The sequence below is a fragment of the Dufourea novaeangliae genome, unplaced genomic scaffold (assembly GCF_001272555.1).
Source record: "Dufourea novaeangliae isolate 0120121106 unplaced genomic scaffold, ASM127255v1 scaffold493, whole genome shotgun sequence".
NCBI classification, from domain to species: Eukaryota; Metazoa; Arthropoda; class Insecta; order Hymenoptera; family Halictidae; genus Dufourea; species Dufourea novaeangliae.
The window spans coordinates 265018-282910 of NW_015374430.1; the positions used below are offsets into that span (position 1 = coordinate 265018).

Below are 17893 nucleotides of genomic sequence, written 5' to 3' on the forward strand. Positions count from 1 at the left end.
GAAACACCTTGGAATTAGATTTTCGCCGTTCGATACTCCGGCGATGAGATGTTCCTTTTCGCGAATCGGGGACGGCGTGGGCGGTTATCGGTGATAATTGAGCCCTTGACAACAGTAGTGGTGTACAGTCGATAAATATTGCTTCGAAGTCAGTATTTAGAGGTTTAGCAAAAGATTTTGCAATACCTTTTGATATGCTCGTATGGGTATATCCGGATGTACTGATTATGTATACTGGGTATGAGCATTGTGTGTATGATGATGTAATATTTGAATGTGGTTATTATACTGAGTGTACTGAGTAAATGCAGATAGAGTCAGAACAGTTGAGTGATTGAGTTGATATTGACTAGATATTGACTAGATATTGACTAGATATTGACTAGATATTGACTAGATATTGATTAGATATTGACTAGACATTGACTAGATATTGAATTGATATTGAATTGATATTGAGTTGATATTGAATTCATACTAATATTGAGTTGATTATATATTCTTGAAATTACGAGAAGAGACACATAATTTACCTCTGAGAAAGAAATTTCAGATTGCATAATAATTACTGAAAAATGTAGAAATTAGTTTACTTGTATACACTGTTCAGTGATTGATAACGGGAAAAGAATGGTCCTCGCTGTTAGTTTCTCCCCGACAACCGAGCCCATTGTTTCAAACTCTCATTTTTCCCTCGAAACGTTCACAAATCCGGCCATTCGTGACGTTCCGTCATCGGGCACCGGCCGTAAAAACAGCTGTTTGAAAAGACACAGCCACGGCAAAGGCTTTCCGTTCTACGAAAAGAGACATCGTTCGACGCGAACTCGATATTTCGTAACCCCGTTCCCCACGGTTAACTATCGCCTTTGGGATTTCCGTCACGTTCCGTCTCGTGATATAACGTGGCCGAACTTGGTAGCGAAAAGAACCTTCTTCATCCACGACGACACCGAAAAAATGGCGACAACACTCCGAAAAATGTCCAAACAAGCCAAAAAACTACTAACAATCTATAACATGGTAGTAAAAAATGATCTGAATAAACATTAACTCAAAAACCATTACATATTTTCGATTTTACTAATCATTTCATTATTACAAAGAAGTATCATTTCCAAAATAAAATCTATTAATTTTTCAGTTGAATCTTATGATCATTTTTTGTATGGTTGTACTTAAAATTGATTGAACGATAAAATTCTGTCATATTCTTTCTAAGATTCATCGATTTTAATAAACCACTTCTAAGCTCGTTAATATAATACGAAGTTTGTTATTAGCGTTCACTTTTTAATTAGAGGTTCGACAGGTCCGTCCAATTATTCACGAATACGCGAGGAAAGGTTCGATTAGGGGGGGAGGAACCCCATGCCGCTTTTGAGAAATATGAAGATAGATTTAATTCCACATCGTCGACGCGGAATCGACACCCATAGACCACCGGGCTTAAATTATGCAACGGTGTGCGATCAATATTCGTGTTACACCGGCGGTGTGTCACGGCGCGGGACTCGTGATCGTTGAAAATTCACGCCTGGGCTTCTTAATCCTTTACGTTGTCACGATTTCGACTGATCCTGTTGAAAGTGAATCCCACGAATTCCGACAAAAAAGTCTCTATACATTTTAATAATTTATAGGACTTGAATAATTTTCGAAATTTTAAGAAAACCTCATATTTTAGTAAACTTGAGTAAGAAAAAAATGTGTCAGGTGTTAATTAATTGTTGCGAAGAGTAATTGAAAATGTAAAATGTAAATTAGAATTCTGAGAGTATTTATACGAGTCGAGACAGTCAGGTGTGCGAGGAACAATTTAAGTTTTGAGTTAAGGTGTTCCAGGAAACGTGAGGTCAATGTGTTTAGGTAGCTTCAGGTTCTTATTAGAAGGATTCTCATGGTCAATTTGTAGGCCACGGACGTGCCTTATGAGGAATACCGTCCCGGCGTGTGCTCTTTGATACACGGTCTTTTAATTCCGTGCTAGAAACTTGTTCGGTATTTTCTGCTCCAAGTGTAAATCCACTCTTTTTGTCTTAACAAATTCTTAGCAAGAAAGTTCGACCATACTTCGTAATTGCAACTTTCTACGATTTTTATATAAACTATTATCATCGATAAATATCCATTACAAAAATATTTATTTAATAACAATACAAACATTTGATAACTATAAAATCTAACTTTGGAATCTCAGTATATCACGTTCATCATCTGAATCCTTTCAGTTACAAACATTACTATAATTTCGAGCAGATAGCTAACGATGTCTGGTCTCTCTGTTCCAGGTCTGCGTCAAATTCCTCGAGATCTCCGACAACTGGAGCGGCGTGATACGGTTCGGTTTCACGAGCAACGACCCGATCAACCTCAGGAACGGTCTGCCGAGGTACGCCTGCCCGGACCTGACGAACAAACCCGGTTATTGGGCGAAGGCACTCGCCGAGAGGTTAGCCGAGAGGGAAACGGTCCTCTTCTACTATGTCACGTCGGCCGGTGACGTGCATTTCGGCGTCAATGGGGAGGAGAAGGGATTATTCTTCAGCGGCGTGGAGACCCGCGGCCCTCTCTGGGCTATCATCGACGTGTACGGTAACAGCACCGCCATCGAGTTCGTCGATCCCAACAGGCAACACTTCAACAACATCAGAAGAGGCGCCGAGCATAGCAACGAGGAGAACACGCAGCACAGCAGGCACACGGCCATGGAGTCGGTCGTCCCGTCCATGCAGAACCTGTCGATCGATGACATCGACGTCGACCTACCAGTGCTCAGGTTTCAGCCTCCTGATGTCATCTTCAGATCGTTACCCTTCCACTCGTAAGTAACAGATTCTACGGTTTCATCCTTCCAGCATCCCCTAACCTGGCTTTGGCATTCCTTGAATTAGGTATTAAGTCAGACATCCTATTTACCTAGTCTAGTCCATGAACCAAATGTCTTCCCATAAAAGATTAATATCCACTGCAGCTATATAGCTCTTTTCTAGTATCTAAATTTGGATCAAGTACTGGAATACATTCTCTTTCTTTTCGAAGTACTTTAATCCTGTTGCGGTACACATTGTTCTACGATACCCAATCTCAAACATCTTCCTGTAAGTTATTAGTATGGTGTACAGTTAGAACCATCTTCCGGTGCTGTTGCATAACTGATGGCTGATGTCCTTTACACGTCTAACTAATTCTGACTGGCATTTGCTGGATGGAATACTAATCAGCTCTTTCCGTGGAAGTATATTACAAATTAACATCGTGTACACTTTAATTGACTGGCTGCTTCCGCGGGAAAAGGCTTTGATGTAACTTAATATAATGGCGCCTAACGTGAGGCCTGATGCTTAGCGACTAGCCTCTATTGTGCCTTCTCGTCAGAAGTTCCAACTATCACCTTACAAATCTTCCAACTCCTCTGACTTCTTCGTGTAACGATATAAAGTATAACGTTTCCTTGTCAAGTGGATGGTCAGAACCGACACGAACTATGATCAAAACCTACAAGAACTTCTCCGCTACACGACTTGTTCCGCAGTAGACAGTCCGCTAATCGTTTCCTCGTTTCTCTTTTTTCTCCAGAATTCGCGGCAGGAACATCTACTTCAGCAACCAACAGTGCGTGGCGACGCGCAGCGACACGGAATTCTGTCACGGCTATGCGTTCACAAGCCGACCGTTGCTGCTGGGCGAGCGACTGGTCGTGCAAATCCTCTCCACGGAACCAATGTACGTCGGTGCTCTCGCTCTGGGTCTGACCTCCTGCGATCCAGCTCGATTAACCCCGGAGGACCTACCGGACGACAGTGATCTGCTTTTAGATCGTCCGGAGTACTGGGTGGTCTCGAAAGATGTAGCCTCGAATCCTCAACCGGGCGATGAGATAGCCTTCACAGTGACCCACTTTGGGGAGGTTCAAATGAGCAAAAATGACGGACCACCGAATGTCGTAATGCACGTCGACCAGAGTCTCCAGCTCTGGGCGTTCGTGGATGTTTATGGCAGCACACAAATGGTCAGAATGTTGGTCAGCAAGCCAACATCACCACCGAAACAACGTCAGAGCAATCCTTCTCCGGCGACCATTGTCCAGCAACAGCAACAACAGCAACAACAGCAGCACTCGAATCACAGCAACGCTGCCACCGAGCTCTCAAGATTCTCCGAAATGGTTCAGTTCAAGCCAGCCGTAGGTGGCGGTACTGTCCTTGTAGTGAACTTGCCGCCTCAGACAGGCTACCCAGCACCGCCTTCAACCACTACCCAGCCCACCTACGCGTCCGCTGGGCACAGAAATTCTCATGCGCACCGCACGACGACCGCTGCCGCGTCCACGTCGCATCCAGGATCATCTAGGCAATCCTCGCCGCCGTCGACGGGCACCATGGCCAGTACCGGTTCGTCGACCTATGTGGAGCCAGTTAACTACCAAAGTTTGGACGGCACCCTAACATCACAAGCGTCCTCCCACTTGCAACAATGGAGCGAGGGCCTCCAGCCAACGCCGGGACAACCAAGCGAGTGCTCGATCTGCTACGAGAGAAGCATCGACAGCGTTCTGTACATGTGCGGACACATGTGCATGTGCTATGCCTGCGCCATCCAGCAATGGTGTGGCAAAGGTGGCGGCCACTGTCCCCTCTGCAGAGCACCGATCCGAGACGTGATTCGAATCTACAGATCCTGAACGCAGGCGCAGGCTCTCCGCGGAAGGAACAGTTCCAAGGGCTGATGTCTCCTGATTCGTTAACTCCTCTGCGAATAGGCAAACGCTTCAGCCGTGGTTCTAGCACGGTGCCCGGTTGCTTTCTTAGTTCTCGGTGTTCTCGTCTCCGAGAAAGAGAAAAACTTTACTCAGGACGTAGCTGGATATATCTTCAAACGACGCGCTCAATTATTCCTCACCACCGATTTTTTGCCTCTTCGGTCTGGATACTAAGCGGGCGGCTTCTCGATTGTTGGATCGTTAGGATGTGACGGTGGTCGAAGAGACCTGTTCTTCGATGTTTTCTTGGCGGTGATTGGGCACGATATACCGATGCCCGAGTGCTGGAACACTCCTCGTCAATTAGGATGTCAATAGGAAAGAATGGGAAATTGTATCCCCGCGGTTCACTGCCACCGTTAACATACCCTCCGGACGAGAACACGGGACACGCTTTTCTGCGGACCCCGACACCACTGCCGGGTCGGTCAGCGATTTCGCTATCCTCGGTCGTGACATCGATGAAGATTATCACGCGTACAAGTGAACTCGAGACTGTTCCGATTCCGAACGAGTGACCACTAAAGAACATCGCGGTGTGAGCTATCGAGAGACCAGGAGGAGAGACTAGAGAATAAGAATGTCTGAGCGGGAGAGAAAATGAGGTATGAATGCAACAAAGAGAAAAGAGTAACATTGATCTTAGATATTTTCACAATCGACATTATTATATATTATTGCTACCATCGCCAATTACTATTACCGTTACTATTATTACAACTTACTACTGCTACTATTCTCTCAGCCTTTAGTTATTATTATTTTTATTATTATTATTAATATTATTAATTATTCTACATGAATAGTGGTCATTATATTATTATTCTTATCGAGAGTAGACGTTGTTGTGTCGAGTACGATTTGCTATCGTTATTTTTATTGCTCCGGACCATCGTCTAGACGCACCCATGGACAGACATCGGCCGAGATCGATCGTTAACGTGGCTCCATATTATTTAATACAACAGTGTGATTACAGTACCTCCCGGGATTAGTGTCCACTTCCATATCCTCACGGGTTAGTGTCCACGAGTCATTCCTCGCCACATTTTTTGCCAATTCGACGCGAGGTCGTCGCATATTACAGTCGACTCGGCGTGTCATGTCGATGAGAACACTCGTCCTCGTTTTGTGCACTCTCCACATTACACATCTTCTCCGTAAGAGTGCCAATGAGCGGATCCGAATCGTGGACTCTAACCCAGGATATTCTGTAGGTAGTTCGAACCCTTCCGAGGCTCCTAAGGTGTCGTAGATTATACACTTTTTGGTTTCCACTTTCTTTGATTCTTTTTCATTTCGTCACAGACGAGGTATGATGTACTCTGAATTCCGTATAACGAGAAATATACCGAAATCTGGTAAATAATCAATGGTTCAGTAGCGCAACCTATTCATTCAAGTCACAGTAAGAAGCCAAAAATCACTTACATGCAGTGACACAAAATGGCTCAAATAATGTTATCATATTCGTCTAGATCAAATGTACAGTCTTATTTTATTTGTTAGAATTGAGTAAAAGAGATAGATTGTTGGAAAGGAAGTTTAGGGAAATTAGATAACGAAACATTGTCACAAATTATTTATTCTGTTGTTCAAACATAAAAATGATACATTAGGTATTCACAAGCTGCCAAAATAACTGCCAACAATGCATAATTTCATTGCACTCTGGCTCATTGACAGTATGGGGAATCACAGTACCCCTAGTCTGTTCACAGAGGTTTCTACTGGCCTATCCTGTACCTCGTCTGGCAATTTTCGTTCTTTTTTCCTACGAGTTGCTCTCGTGGTTGGAACAACCGCGCGCTCTGAATCACCGATATCCCCGCGTGCCCCTCCCCCACCCCCATCCAGCCGAACTTAGGCGTGTGTACTCCTCGTTTGTTAATTTCGACAATAACGCTTGGATATAATAACATGTAAGTCGTTCGGCGTCAGCGCGCGGAGCCGGCCCCTTAGCCGTGTATCTATAATGACTACAATAATCGTACGTATTACCAAAGAAAAGCGCGACACTCTTCTCCCGCTCTGCGTACGTTCCAAAAAACAAGCTCACGCACATTCTCCACGCAAGCCAGCCTTAAAAGGACGATGGTTTTTTGATACGTTTAGACTTAGCGTTACCGTTTCTACCAAGCAAGAGAGAATCATGGGCTCGTCCGGGAGTGGTCTGATCGTAACACGTCCGCGGCGTTAGACATAACTTAGCCAAGAGTCGGTTCGAATTTCATTGAAAAAAAGTTTGAATCCTGTTCCATCCCATATTGGGGCGGCGCGACGAGACGCTATTGTAGACGCAGACTCCATGTTGGATTCCTAACTGTATTTACCGTAAGAGTACAAGGCAAAGTTACTATGTTAGCTTGCGTAGCGTTTTAAGGGACAGCGACAAAGTTTAGAGGCTTTTATCAGTGTTAACGAGTAAAAAGAAATTATTTGAGGAGCACTGAGGCCGAGCGGTTCGGGTCCTTTCGACTCTCAACAAGTCTGATAACGACCGTTAGATCCCAGAAACTTCTAAGCTGAGATAAATTCTATACGTTGAAACTTAACCTGATTCAGTCTCGAAATCCTCCTGCAGGATACAGCTACACGGTTCTCCATCTGCAATGATAAATGTAAATGGACGAGGAACTCGTGTAAGTGTATCCTGGTCTGCTTAAAGCCCCACTGTCTTCTCGAGAGAAAGGATGCAATGTCGCTTGGCAACTGGACTCCTCATTTGTTATGGACTAAAAACGATTTATAGAACCTGCTAGCGTCTCTCGCGACCGTTTCACCGATGACTTTTTGAAATCACGAGCGAGACCGATCGTTGCGATCCACCCGGGCCAGCCCTTCACTGCCTCATTGTAACGTGAACAATCGAGACGACGGACCGTGGAACGACCCTGGCGATTTCGTTTCACGGCCCGGTCGATCCACGAGGATCCTCTCTATGTGTAAGATCACTTTATTTTCGTACAGCAGCGAGACGTGCCCAAGGGCGGCGACGTTTTTTCCTCCCCATCACCGGCCCTCGAACGCGTTCCAGATCCCATGATCGGGCGGACGAGTGACGAGCGTCCTCGAGGCCGTGCCTTATAAAACATTACCGACGCGTCTTGTCGTGTGACGTTTGCTCGCCGAGCTTTTCTTATCGGTCGACGGAGTATATCGCCCCCTGGGCCAGAAGTTCGTCTCCTAACCACCGTTCTGACGATCCCCGAGAGGCAATGCCTCCGCTCCCCCGTCGAGCCTTGCCAGAGGCGTTCGTTCGAATTCTTCTGAAAACGAGCCAACGAGCAGCGAATATTTTGGGTATCCGATGATCGTGACTTGTTCTGCCAGTGCTAGATTAATGGACAAATAGCTGATGATTGACTGTACTTGTATTTCGTTTTTAACTTTTCTACTTCCGATGCGTTTGTGTATAGTTTGAATTGTGGTTAAGAGTAGTTTCGGTCTCTGACCCTTTGCAGTATGACGCTAGTTGAATGTCGTTTGGGAAACGATTTAAGCGTGTCTTTGATTGTAACAGCTTACCAAAATGTAAAGGCCGTTTATATAGACCGCTGTCGAGTAATAGTGAATACGATGATATTTATTGGGACTGCAAAGGGTTAATTAAATTAATCGTTTTGCGAGTGCAAATTCTCGAGGGTGTATTAATGGCATCGCTTGTGTTTGAGAGTAAAACATACTAGTGAAACGTAGCCGCGTCTGTGGGATCCAGACAATTCTCTGTGAAAGTAGATATATCTCTATATTTAAAATAATATTCTGTAAATTTTGTACATTCGAATTACCAAAATTGCAAAATATAAAAGTACTTTTTAACTGAAATTAATTTCACTATAAGTTTACTCTTTGCAAAGTCGTCCTAACTTTGCCTAACCACAAATTATAGTATCTTGCAGGTGATAAAACACCCGTGTTTCTTTCTATTTTCAATCATTTACTAATTAAACGACTATTAGTTACACTGTACGTCTTCAACGTATTACAGTAAGACAAACGCATCAGAAACCAGTAGAAATCCATAAGTTTGCCACTTGGTACCATTGCTTTTGTCAGAACACAGAACGTCATCGCCTAGTCACAGCTGCTCGTCTACCGTTTCCGGCGCTACCGTTTCCACTCACGCATCCGGCGATAAATCAAACGGAGCAGCGAACCGTCGAGCAAATCCACATTCTCCGACGAAAGCGTGCTGCTTTTTTGCGGGGTCAAGGAAATGCTGGCGAGACAATTCACTGGAAAGGGAAACAAAGAGAGAAAGACCGAGTGAGAGTGTGTAAAAGAGTTGTCGAATCCCTCGAGAGGAAACACGAGATCGTCGTGAACAAAAAGAAAATTGGGATCGCTGTGCCTCCTGCCACGTTTCCAGGGGACGCAAGAGCGAAACGACAGGGAAGTAGAGAGAAACAGAGAGAAAACGAATGGTCCTTCTCGAATGCGCAATAAAGCAGTAGTAAAATCTCTAGTCCAGCGAGTGGCAGCTTTAACTCGCCTGCCAATCCAAAAAAAAAAAGAAGAAATGATAAGGAAGAATGATGTTGATTTATGAAGAAAGGAGGCAGTCTTTTAAAAAACTGCAGTAGAGCGTGTGAGGGAGAGAGAGAAAGAGAGGAAGAGTGTATGTGTGTGAGAGAGAGAGAGAGAGAGAGAGAGAAAGAGCTAAAAGAGAGATGAAATTTTATAAAGATACAAAGTTTTAATGAAAAAAGAGGAATAATTTGCAAATTATCGCGTGTGGCCAGACGAGGCGCACGCGCAACGGAGAATCTTTTATTAGGTAAACGCTATTAACGATAGGAATTTATTGTAATCGCGTTCGGCGTCGATGAGAGGTGTCCAGAATGGCGAAATTTGCACGCGATCGAATCGAGGGCCCTCCTCCTTTGATTCGTTCAGCGTACGATACAAGGTTCCGGCTGATGAAACCAGAAAAACTTTTTGTCGTTTTATTAAAAACAAAAAAAAAAGACGAAGCGATGAGTGCAGCTTTCGAGCGAGATCATCTTAACGATTATATACAGACGCTCTCGTTGATGTCAACCGAGATCATTGTCGTCGTCGTGTCAGCGTTACCGTGCTATCGATGTGTACCGATTGGATTGATCCTTTCTTGTGCTACGAGCGATCAACGGATATCCGTATTAAAAGCAACGATGATTTATCGAGCCAGATACATCTCGACTCTAGCACCGGGAGTGGATCAACAGTGTTTTTACTTTTCCTCACTATCGCTATATTCTCCTTCCCGCAAGCCCTTTTTAAGCGCCCTCTGTTTGTATCTCGACGAAGTTTTATTAACAAGAGTTGGCGGCAGCCCCGAAAGAGAGAGAGAGAGAGAGAGAGAGAGAGAGAGAGAGAGAGAGAGAAAGACAGTACAGGATTTCCTTCTTCGATTGTCACACGAGGACGCTATTCCCTTAGATCTTTTTTTTTATGTGTATTTTTCGTTCCTTTCGATTTTTATCCTTTTTTTTTTATTTTTGTTCTTCCGTCGCTCGGCGTGATACCACGCACGCACGCACAAGAGAACACACGAGTGGGTAAGCGTACGCGCGTGCACACGCGTCACCATATCAAACCGAGTGTGCTGTCCGTTACGTCGCAGTAATAAAAGATACATAACGTGTTCCCTTGTCTTACCCGCGACCCCCTCCCCGTACCCCCCGAAGATGTGAAAGAAGTCTATGTGCGATAAGAGTTCTCTCCGTGAACGTAACTGTAAAGATGCCGATACAAATTTATACATATGTAATATAATTCATGCGGCCGTGTGCTGTTCTACAATAAAAAGCCTGTAATATCTATAAGCACCGTCTCGTGTCGGAGTTTCATTAATCTTTTCCTGTGAACCGGAACATATCGCTACTGATAGATCACCGATGAACATAGACAGTTACAAATGGGTCGTTTGTTAAGTAGCAAATTTATTATACAGATTCCCACAGTTGTAACGTTGAAGATGAGGATTTTGTTTTTTTTATTAACAGGACAAAATGTTTATACATTAGTTTTGGGAATAATAGATTATGGTTAACGTCTGCTTGTTTTTTAGTTGGATCTGATAAAAGTTTTATCTTTTAGAATATTTTGCAGAGCTTTATTGGCTATAAATGCATAAACTCAGAAGTCTAATTATTATTAGTAATGCAAGTCAATAAGTAAACCGTAGGTAGAAAAGAAGTAAAAGATTTATTAATGATGAGGACAAAAGACATGTACATAAATGGACAATAAAAAGAACATTAAAAGATATTAAAACAATGTACAGGGACGACTATAAACAAAATCAATCAAAACAATGTATATAGGTTGTACAAAAGGGATGCGTTCGTTCAGTTGGATTTCGTCCAATGACAAAAAGGTGTGTCAGAGGATATAACGTTCGATCTAGTTTTCATCTTCCCCTTCCCCAGCATCGGTCGAGTCCATGCCGACTTCTTCGTAATCTTTTTCCAAAGCGGCCAGATCTTCCCTCGCTTCGTTGAACTCACTTTCGTCCATACTTTCGGCAACGTACCTGTACGTAAAATATTTGTCTTATTTTCTTTTTTTTTATTACCTTGTCTTATTAACTCTATTCCATACATCTTCGATCTATGATAATAAATATAATATCTTCATTTTAATAACCAAAATGCAATTTACATCGTTCAAGATTTAGAAATGTTTTGGAAATAGAACTTGCTTGACCTTTGTAAAAGAATATAGAACGTAAAGTGATTTCGTACATCACGATGAATTTCTTATAAATGATTATGAAATTTTATGTTAAACCTTACCAGTGAACAAAAGCGCGTTTCCCGAACATCAGATCGAATTTCCTGTTTAATCTCGTCCATGCTTCCGCAATTGCGGTCGTGTTTGCAAGCATCGCCATAGCTCTTTGCACTTTGGCTAAATCACCACCTGGTACCACGGTAGGTGGTTGATAATTGATACCCACCTGAAAATGCAATTATTATTTCCTTTATCTAAGTCGTTCGTGCTGAAATATAATACAATAATCCACACTTTTATGTGCGTCAATCAGACCTGGGCACTATTGAAATGATATCATTTGAGATATCATTTCAAATAACATATTATTTTATTTTCTACACATTCGAAATAATCCTTAAAAATAATTGTGAAATTGTTTTTGACCCAAGCAAAAATCTTTCACAGATGAACTTTCTGAAGAGCGGGTTCTGCTTAAAGCAAATTACTGTAAAGATTTCTCAAAATAAAATCTTTAATGCATATTATTTTGAATATTATTTCTTCTGCTACAAAAATAAAATAATTCATTATTCGAAATTGCTATTATTTCAAATGACTCCATAATATTTTTATTTTCGAATAACACTATTGAAAAGAAACTTCCGAAATGACATATTTCAAACAGTTATTTCTTATTTTCATTTCAAACAAAACCTGCCCAGGTCTAGCGTCAAGTACCTACTGCAAACACAAAAGATCCCAATACCTTGAACCCAGTGGGACACCAATCGACAAACTGAATAGCCCTCTTTGTTTTGATCGTCGCGATGGACGCGTTAACATCCTTGGGCACCACGTCCCCTCTATACAACAAGCAACAAGCCATATATTTTCCTCTGTGGGGATTGCATTTGACCATTTGCATGGCGGGTTCGAAGCACGAGGACGTCAGCTCCATAACAGTCAATTGTTCGTGATAAGCCTTCTCGATAGAAACGATGGGTGCGTACGTTGCCAGAGGGAAGTGTATCCTTGGATAGGGTACCAGGTTCGTCTGAAACTCGGTCAGGTCGACATTCAAAGCTCCGTCGAATCTCAGCGACGCTGTGATCGAGGACACGATCTGTCCAATCAGTCTGTTCAAGTTCGTGTAAGTGGGACGTTCGATGTCCAAGTTCCGTCTGCAAATATCATAAATCGCCTCGTTGTCCACGAGGAACGCGCAATCAGAGTGCTCCAGTGTTGTGTGCGTGGTTAGAATTGCGTTGTAAGGTTCGACGACCGCGGTGGAGATTTGGGGCGAAGGATAGATCGCGAATTCTAGCTTGGCCTTCTTCCCGTAGTCCATCGAGAGACGCTCCATTAACAGACTCGTGAACCCGGAACCGGTACCGCCGCCGAACGCGTGGAAGATCAAGAAACCCTGCAGACCGCTGCACATGTCCGCGATCTTACGGATTCTGTCGAGGACCAAATCGATTATCTCCTTTCCCAAGGTGTAGTGACCTCTCGCGTAATTGTTCGCGGCGTCCTCCTTGCCGGAGATCAGTTGCTCGGGGTGGAATAGTTGGTGGTAGGTGCCCGTTCGTACTTCGTCTAAGGAAGATCGGTTAGTTTTAATTTAATTTTATATATAAAGGATGAACCACGAATCGTGATTAGTAGATATCATTAGATATGTTCCCATGTACAGAACGAAATGTTTACAAACAGTATGCAGGAGCTGAACATCGGAATTAATTTTTCCTATTTTTCATATGGAAATCTATACAGTATAAAAAGGTGTAGATATTAAAAAATCTAATTTTCATGATGCCAGATGTTTATTAATATTATTATAATTTAAAATTCGATTTTAATAGTTACGAAATTACTTGAGTGTTCATTCATTGGTGCGTTTACCTTATATAGTTTCAAAATGTTAATATGGATTTGGCTATCGTAGATATAGGGTTTACCTATGACCGTAGGCTCAAGGTCCAAAAATACCGCTCGCGGAACGTACTTTCCACCGCCGGTTTCGCTAAAAAAAGTTTGGAAACCCTCGTCGCTGGAGCAACTTTGCGGCGGTAGCATACCATCGGGTTGAATTCCGTGTTCCAGGCAATAGAGTTCCCAGCAAGCGTTCCCCATTTGGACGCCGCCTTGGCCGATGTGGACTGACAGTACTTCACGCTAATATAAATTGGGCGAAAATTGGTAAAAGGGACTGTACTTGCATAGATTTGTAAAAATCCTTGGTTTCATTTCAGATTGAGGTTGATTTGAGATTGAAATACCGTAAGCTCAATTCGGAAAAGATTTTACTTTCCATATTTTCGTAATTTCTCAGTTAGCACATAACGTCCAATGACGCCCTGAAGACGGCTTAAAGGTGCCTTAGACCTAAAATAGCCGTAAAATAGGCGTCCTCAAGGCGTCGTGTCTATCTGGAAGTTATCTTTAGGGATTTTTTCCTCAATAAATACAATATGTAATGAAATACATCTTTTTAAGGAGAAATGGAATAATAATTACCATTCTGGCGGTGATTTAAAGATTTTATGGAAGGGAAGAGGAACGATCAAGTTGACAGGATGAACGTCGGAATCCAATTGAATAAACGATGTCTTGCAAAGGAATTCTGTTTTCGTTGCCGAGAGACGGTTGTAATTACAGTGAAGTAATTAATACATTGAATGAGCATCGTGAAATTAGTTTGGAGTGTTTTCAAATAATTTAGAATTTAGAGATTTCGTAATCGTATGTAGCAAGCAGACTGCCGATTAGATAGTAGAATACTTTTGCCGTGTTAATCAATCTACATTACTTCAATATAATTTATGTACGACACTAATCAATTACTATTAGCAATGCTGTAATGTCTTCTAATTGCGTTTTTCATAAAAATTTAAGGTTAATTAATTTTTGCCAAAAGGTAGACTTTAAATTATGAAAGCTTACACTCGTTCGAAATACCACTTAAAAGTTCTTTATTTTAACATACATTGTACAATAACTGACAAATTTGTTATGCTCCTAATAAAATACTAAACAGCAAATTAAATTCTTTATCAAGTGTCTAATAGATGCAGAAATTATTTTTTAAATTTATTGGAGTAGGAGACGAAATTGTAAATTGTAAGATGTTTAGAAATCTTTCACTATTTCTGTGTTCTTGAAGATTTATTATAATGTTACATTAAAATATTTATTCTGTCTTGTTAAGGGTAGTCACCCCTGTTCCAAGGACAGTTTTGCAACGTTTACTATCGGACGAGGTGGCCGAGAGGTTAAGGCGTTGGACTGCTAATCCAATGTGCTCTGCACGCGTGGGTTCGAATCCCATCCTCGTCGATTACTTTTTTTACTTTTAGTATGTCACAATATTGAATTTGCTCATTATAAAACACGTTCGATTATGAATGAAAATACGTAATGCTCCTATTCTATTATAAAAACGTAAGTCGTTAAATGTGTTAATAATTACGTGCAAGAAATTAATAGCAAAAATATTAGAATGCAATACATGCAATTATAATCGACGTAAAGTGAATATATTTATTTTCAATTAACACCAAAAAATAAATTTGATGATAATCAACATTGTAGTCGGAAGGATATATAAAAAATGTTATTTGTATTTTTGTTAAGTTCAAAGAAGTATTTTATTGTAAAATATAATTTATTATATAAATTATTTACTATCTAGTTATTACAAAAATATCGTTTAACAAGTGTGGACAATAGAATAATATATTACACATATCTCGTACATAATTTAGTACGCATGTTATATTTATACACTGATATTTCAAATGCAGAATAAAAATATACTTCTGTGTTAATCGTATATTATCAAAGGCACCATTTGTAGTTCAGAGGTGTTACACGTTTCTCATTACTGGCAGTGAGCGAATTGAAGCGGGTCATGTTAAGAGTGAGTTTAAGATTATGTTTCGACCATTAATTATTTTTGGTTCTAACTTAACGGACACGCGACATTTTCTTACTCTTGTCGTTTTCAATCGGCGGTGGTGGTCCTTTGGCATTTAGATGTCGATTATACACACTGGAAGAAGTGAAATAGATTATTTATATTTCAAAGTATTTTTAATACATAAAGAGATAATTATAATACTTACTATTTATATGTTTCAGAACGAATGTAATCCATAACATGGGATATGCCCACCTGAAGTTGATCACCAATTGGTGTAACCCATGGATTAAACTCCATTCTAAATACTGCTTTATTACTTACTAAGTCCAAATTTCCTATAACACAATTCTTACTTAAGTTCTCGCCAAATCTAGGTGAGATTTGAAAAAGATTTAGCTTGATTGTAATTGGCACATACCTATTTCTGGGGGCAATACAGTCAATCGATTCCCTTGAATGTGTAGCTCTCTCAGTCGTGTTAATTCCCCAATTTCTTTTGGTAATTCTATTAAGTCATTCTCTCTTAACACAAGCTAGAATAAAATAAAAACTCGAATGTAAACTTGTAAGCAATGAAACAAAATTTAATATTTATGACAATGCTCCTATACTCACTATTTGCAGATTTTTCAACTGTCCAATGGCAGGTGGTAAATATTCAAAGTCATTATCAGCCAAATAAAGTGCTCTCAGGGTTTCTACAAAAAAAAAGAATCTGAGATTTATCCTGCAACAAGTACTACAATTTTATAGTATAAATTTTATGTACCAACCCATCATAAAAAAGTTTCCTGGTAAATTTTTCTCACTAAGGTTATTATACGTCAGATCTAAAACCTCTAACACTGGAAAGGCACCAAATCCACGTGGAAGTGAATCCAACCTGTTCATTCTGTACATTTATATGACCGATTATACTAGCATGCTCTGAAATATTTATATGCTACATAAACAGTACGTATAAGAATATTACCCAACATTGAGAATCCTTAATTTTGGCATCTGCGATAAGGAGATAGGAAGCTCAACAATATGATTATTAAACAGATTCAAAATTTCTAGATTGACCAAGTTGGCAAGTCCTGGTGGTACAGCTACAGGACGAAGAATTTGTAAATAACAAAATTTGTTATCAAATTTTTATCAAACTACGTCACACTACTGGGATTTACCTTGAATCTTGTTATGACTTAGGGTCAGCCTAGTTATATTGATCATGTTAACTAAAAAAGAATGAAACAAGTACATTCATTACAATATTTTTAGACTTCGAAAAACTTTAGAGAAATAAAATCGAAAGATCATTTCAGTGTATAACTATTGTCAATAATGTCTGAGACTTGAATTATTAGTGAAATTTATATTTACATCTGTATTCATATTTCTGATAATCAAAGTTCATAATAGATTATTGATTTTATTAATTTTATTAATAGTGTTTCGAATTAATCTTTGAAACAAATTCGCGCGCATGCGTCGACACGCCCACCTTGTGGGCAAGCGACAAATGGCCTCCTCGGATTTCCATCCACTCCGCAAACCAGTCAAGACAAGTTGCCTAATTTGGCGATCGGTACGGGTACCATGAGGATATGGAGGACTCACGTAATCCAGGCATCTCCTCGAACGTCGAGATACCCTTGTCTGCGAGATCCAGCTCGGGATTTTGGATCTCGCGGGCTTCATCGAGCACCTTCTTCGCTTTTGACATCTTCCCGGCTGGAATACACGAAACTGGTGCTTGATTCATTGCGCGCGCAATTGTACCAACACGTCAGTAAGCTTTAAATAAACGTGCGCGCACCTCCAGCGACTTCATTCACTGTCTCACTGTTTTCATTTTATCCAGTGTTGGGATCTTGTCATTGATCACCAACAGATGTCGCCCCAGTATTGTTAGCATGGTTTTATTTCATCTACTCACAGCAAGAGGTCTTTGGGAGACAATACCATCGACTAGGTATAGAATAAACCTATCAACCAATGTTTAACGTATCTTAACGATTTATGTCGCAAAAAATTGCTCCCAATTTACCCCTTCCGAATCTGAAGTTGCTCCCCCAGCACCGTTAATAATTAATGAGATATTCACAAAAGAAAAAGTACCAACTTGTTGTTAACAAAATAGGTAGTAAATGACCTTTTTACACAAATATTATGGTACTAAAAATTTGCTCCTGATCTGTGTTATAATAATGAATAGTCAGATATCTCAATAACTTTGCTCGCGAGGGTACATCTCACAAACACGGGGTCTCTGGCGCGTCCTCCGGGGGCTCCATGACCCCGCGGTCATACCACACTGGGTCACTGGCGCCACCGGAAAATAGTTGGCGCCGAATGTTAACGTATCTTAACGATTTATATCTCAAAACATTGCCCCTTTCGTTTCGACCAAGCATTCAATTTGTAGCTTAAAGAACGTAGATTAATCCCCTGTCATTGACAATAACAATAAACGGCAAGAACACTGTTAAAATCACACTTTATTTGCAACGGTTGACACT

The 17893-nt window shown here is 41.0% G+C and overlaps 3 protein-coding genes and 1 non-coding gene across 4 annotated transcripts in view; 2 read left to right on the forward strand and 2 right to left on the reverse strand.

Moving 5' to 3' along the window:
• Positions 1-5435, forward strand: part of LOC107193074 (protein neuralized) — a 77362-nt gene extending 71927 nt beyond the window's left edge. The window contains exons 3-4 of the mRNA XM_015582454.1: positions 2292-2824; positions 3580-5435. Of these exons, the coding sequence (XP_015437940.1) occupies positions 2292-2824; positions 3580-4684 (1638 nt within the window). The 3' untranslated portion in view covers positions 4685-5435. The remainder of the gene's footprint in view (positions 1-2291; positions 2825-3579) is intronic.
• Positions 5436-11152: 5717 nt separating this feature from the next.
• On the reverse strand, positions 11153-13597 carry LOC107193055 (tubulin alpha-1 chain-like). Its single transcript, XM_015582437.1, has 4 exons — positions 13423-13597; positions 12231-13060; positions 11545-11708; positions 11153-11282 (listed from the first exon to the last, which is right to left on the reverse strand). Exons 1-4 carry the CDS (start codon positions 13595-13597, stop codon positions 11153-11155), a joined length of 1299 nt encoding a protein of 432 aa, XP_015437923.1.
• Positions 13598-14718: 1121 nt separating this feature from the next.
• Positions 14719-14800, forward strand: Trnas-gcu. Its single transcript has one exon. It is a non-coding gene; the product is annotated as a tRNA-Ser (tRNA).
• A 479-nt stretch (positions 14801-15279) lies between these two features.
• LOC107193112 (ras suppressor protein 1) lies at positions 15280-17136 on the reverse strand. Its single transcript, XM_015582504.1, has 8 exons — positions 16992-17136; positions 16559-16609; positions 16360-16480; positions 16160-16278; positions 16002-16084; positions 15805-15919; positions 15589-15721; positions 15280-15515 (listed from the first exon to the last, which is right to left on the reverse strand). The coding sequence occupies exons 1-8, from the start codon at positions 17134-17136 to the stop codon at positions 15431-15433; spliced, it is 852 nt and encodes a 283-aa protein (XP_015437990.1). The 3' UTR covers positions 15280-15430.
• Between the last annotated feature and the right edge of the window lie 757 nt (positions 17137-17893).

Excerpts from the sequence above, each read along its gene's own strand:
- LOC107193055 (XM_015582437.1), bottom strand. The coding sequence starts at position 13,597 with ATGGGGAACGCTTGCTGGGAACTCTATTGCCTGGAACACGGAATTCAA. Across the intron at positions 11,709-12,230 it reads GGTGTCCCACTGGGTTCAAG|GTGGGTATCAATTATCAACC; the intron begins GTATTGGGATCT and ends TTGCATTTTCAG. Across the intron at positions 11,283-11,544 it reads AAACGCGCTTTTGTTCACTG|GTACGTTGCCGAAAGTATGG; the intron begins GTAAGGTTTAAC and ends TTTTACGTACAG.
- LOC107193112 (XM_015582504.1), bottom strand. The coding sequence starts at position 17,136 with ATGAATCAAGCACCAGTTTCGTGTATTCCAGCCGGGAAGATGTCAAAA. Across the intron at positions 16,610-16,991 it reads CGAGGAGATGCCTGGATTAC|TTAACATGATCAATATAACT; the intron begins GTGAGTCCTCCA and ends ATTCTTTTTTAG. Across the intron at positions 15,920-16,001 it reads AGTTGAAAAATCTGCAAATA|CTTGTGTTAAGAGAGAATGA; the intron begins GTGAGTATAGGA and ends ATTTTATTCTAG.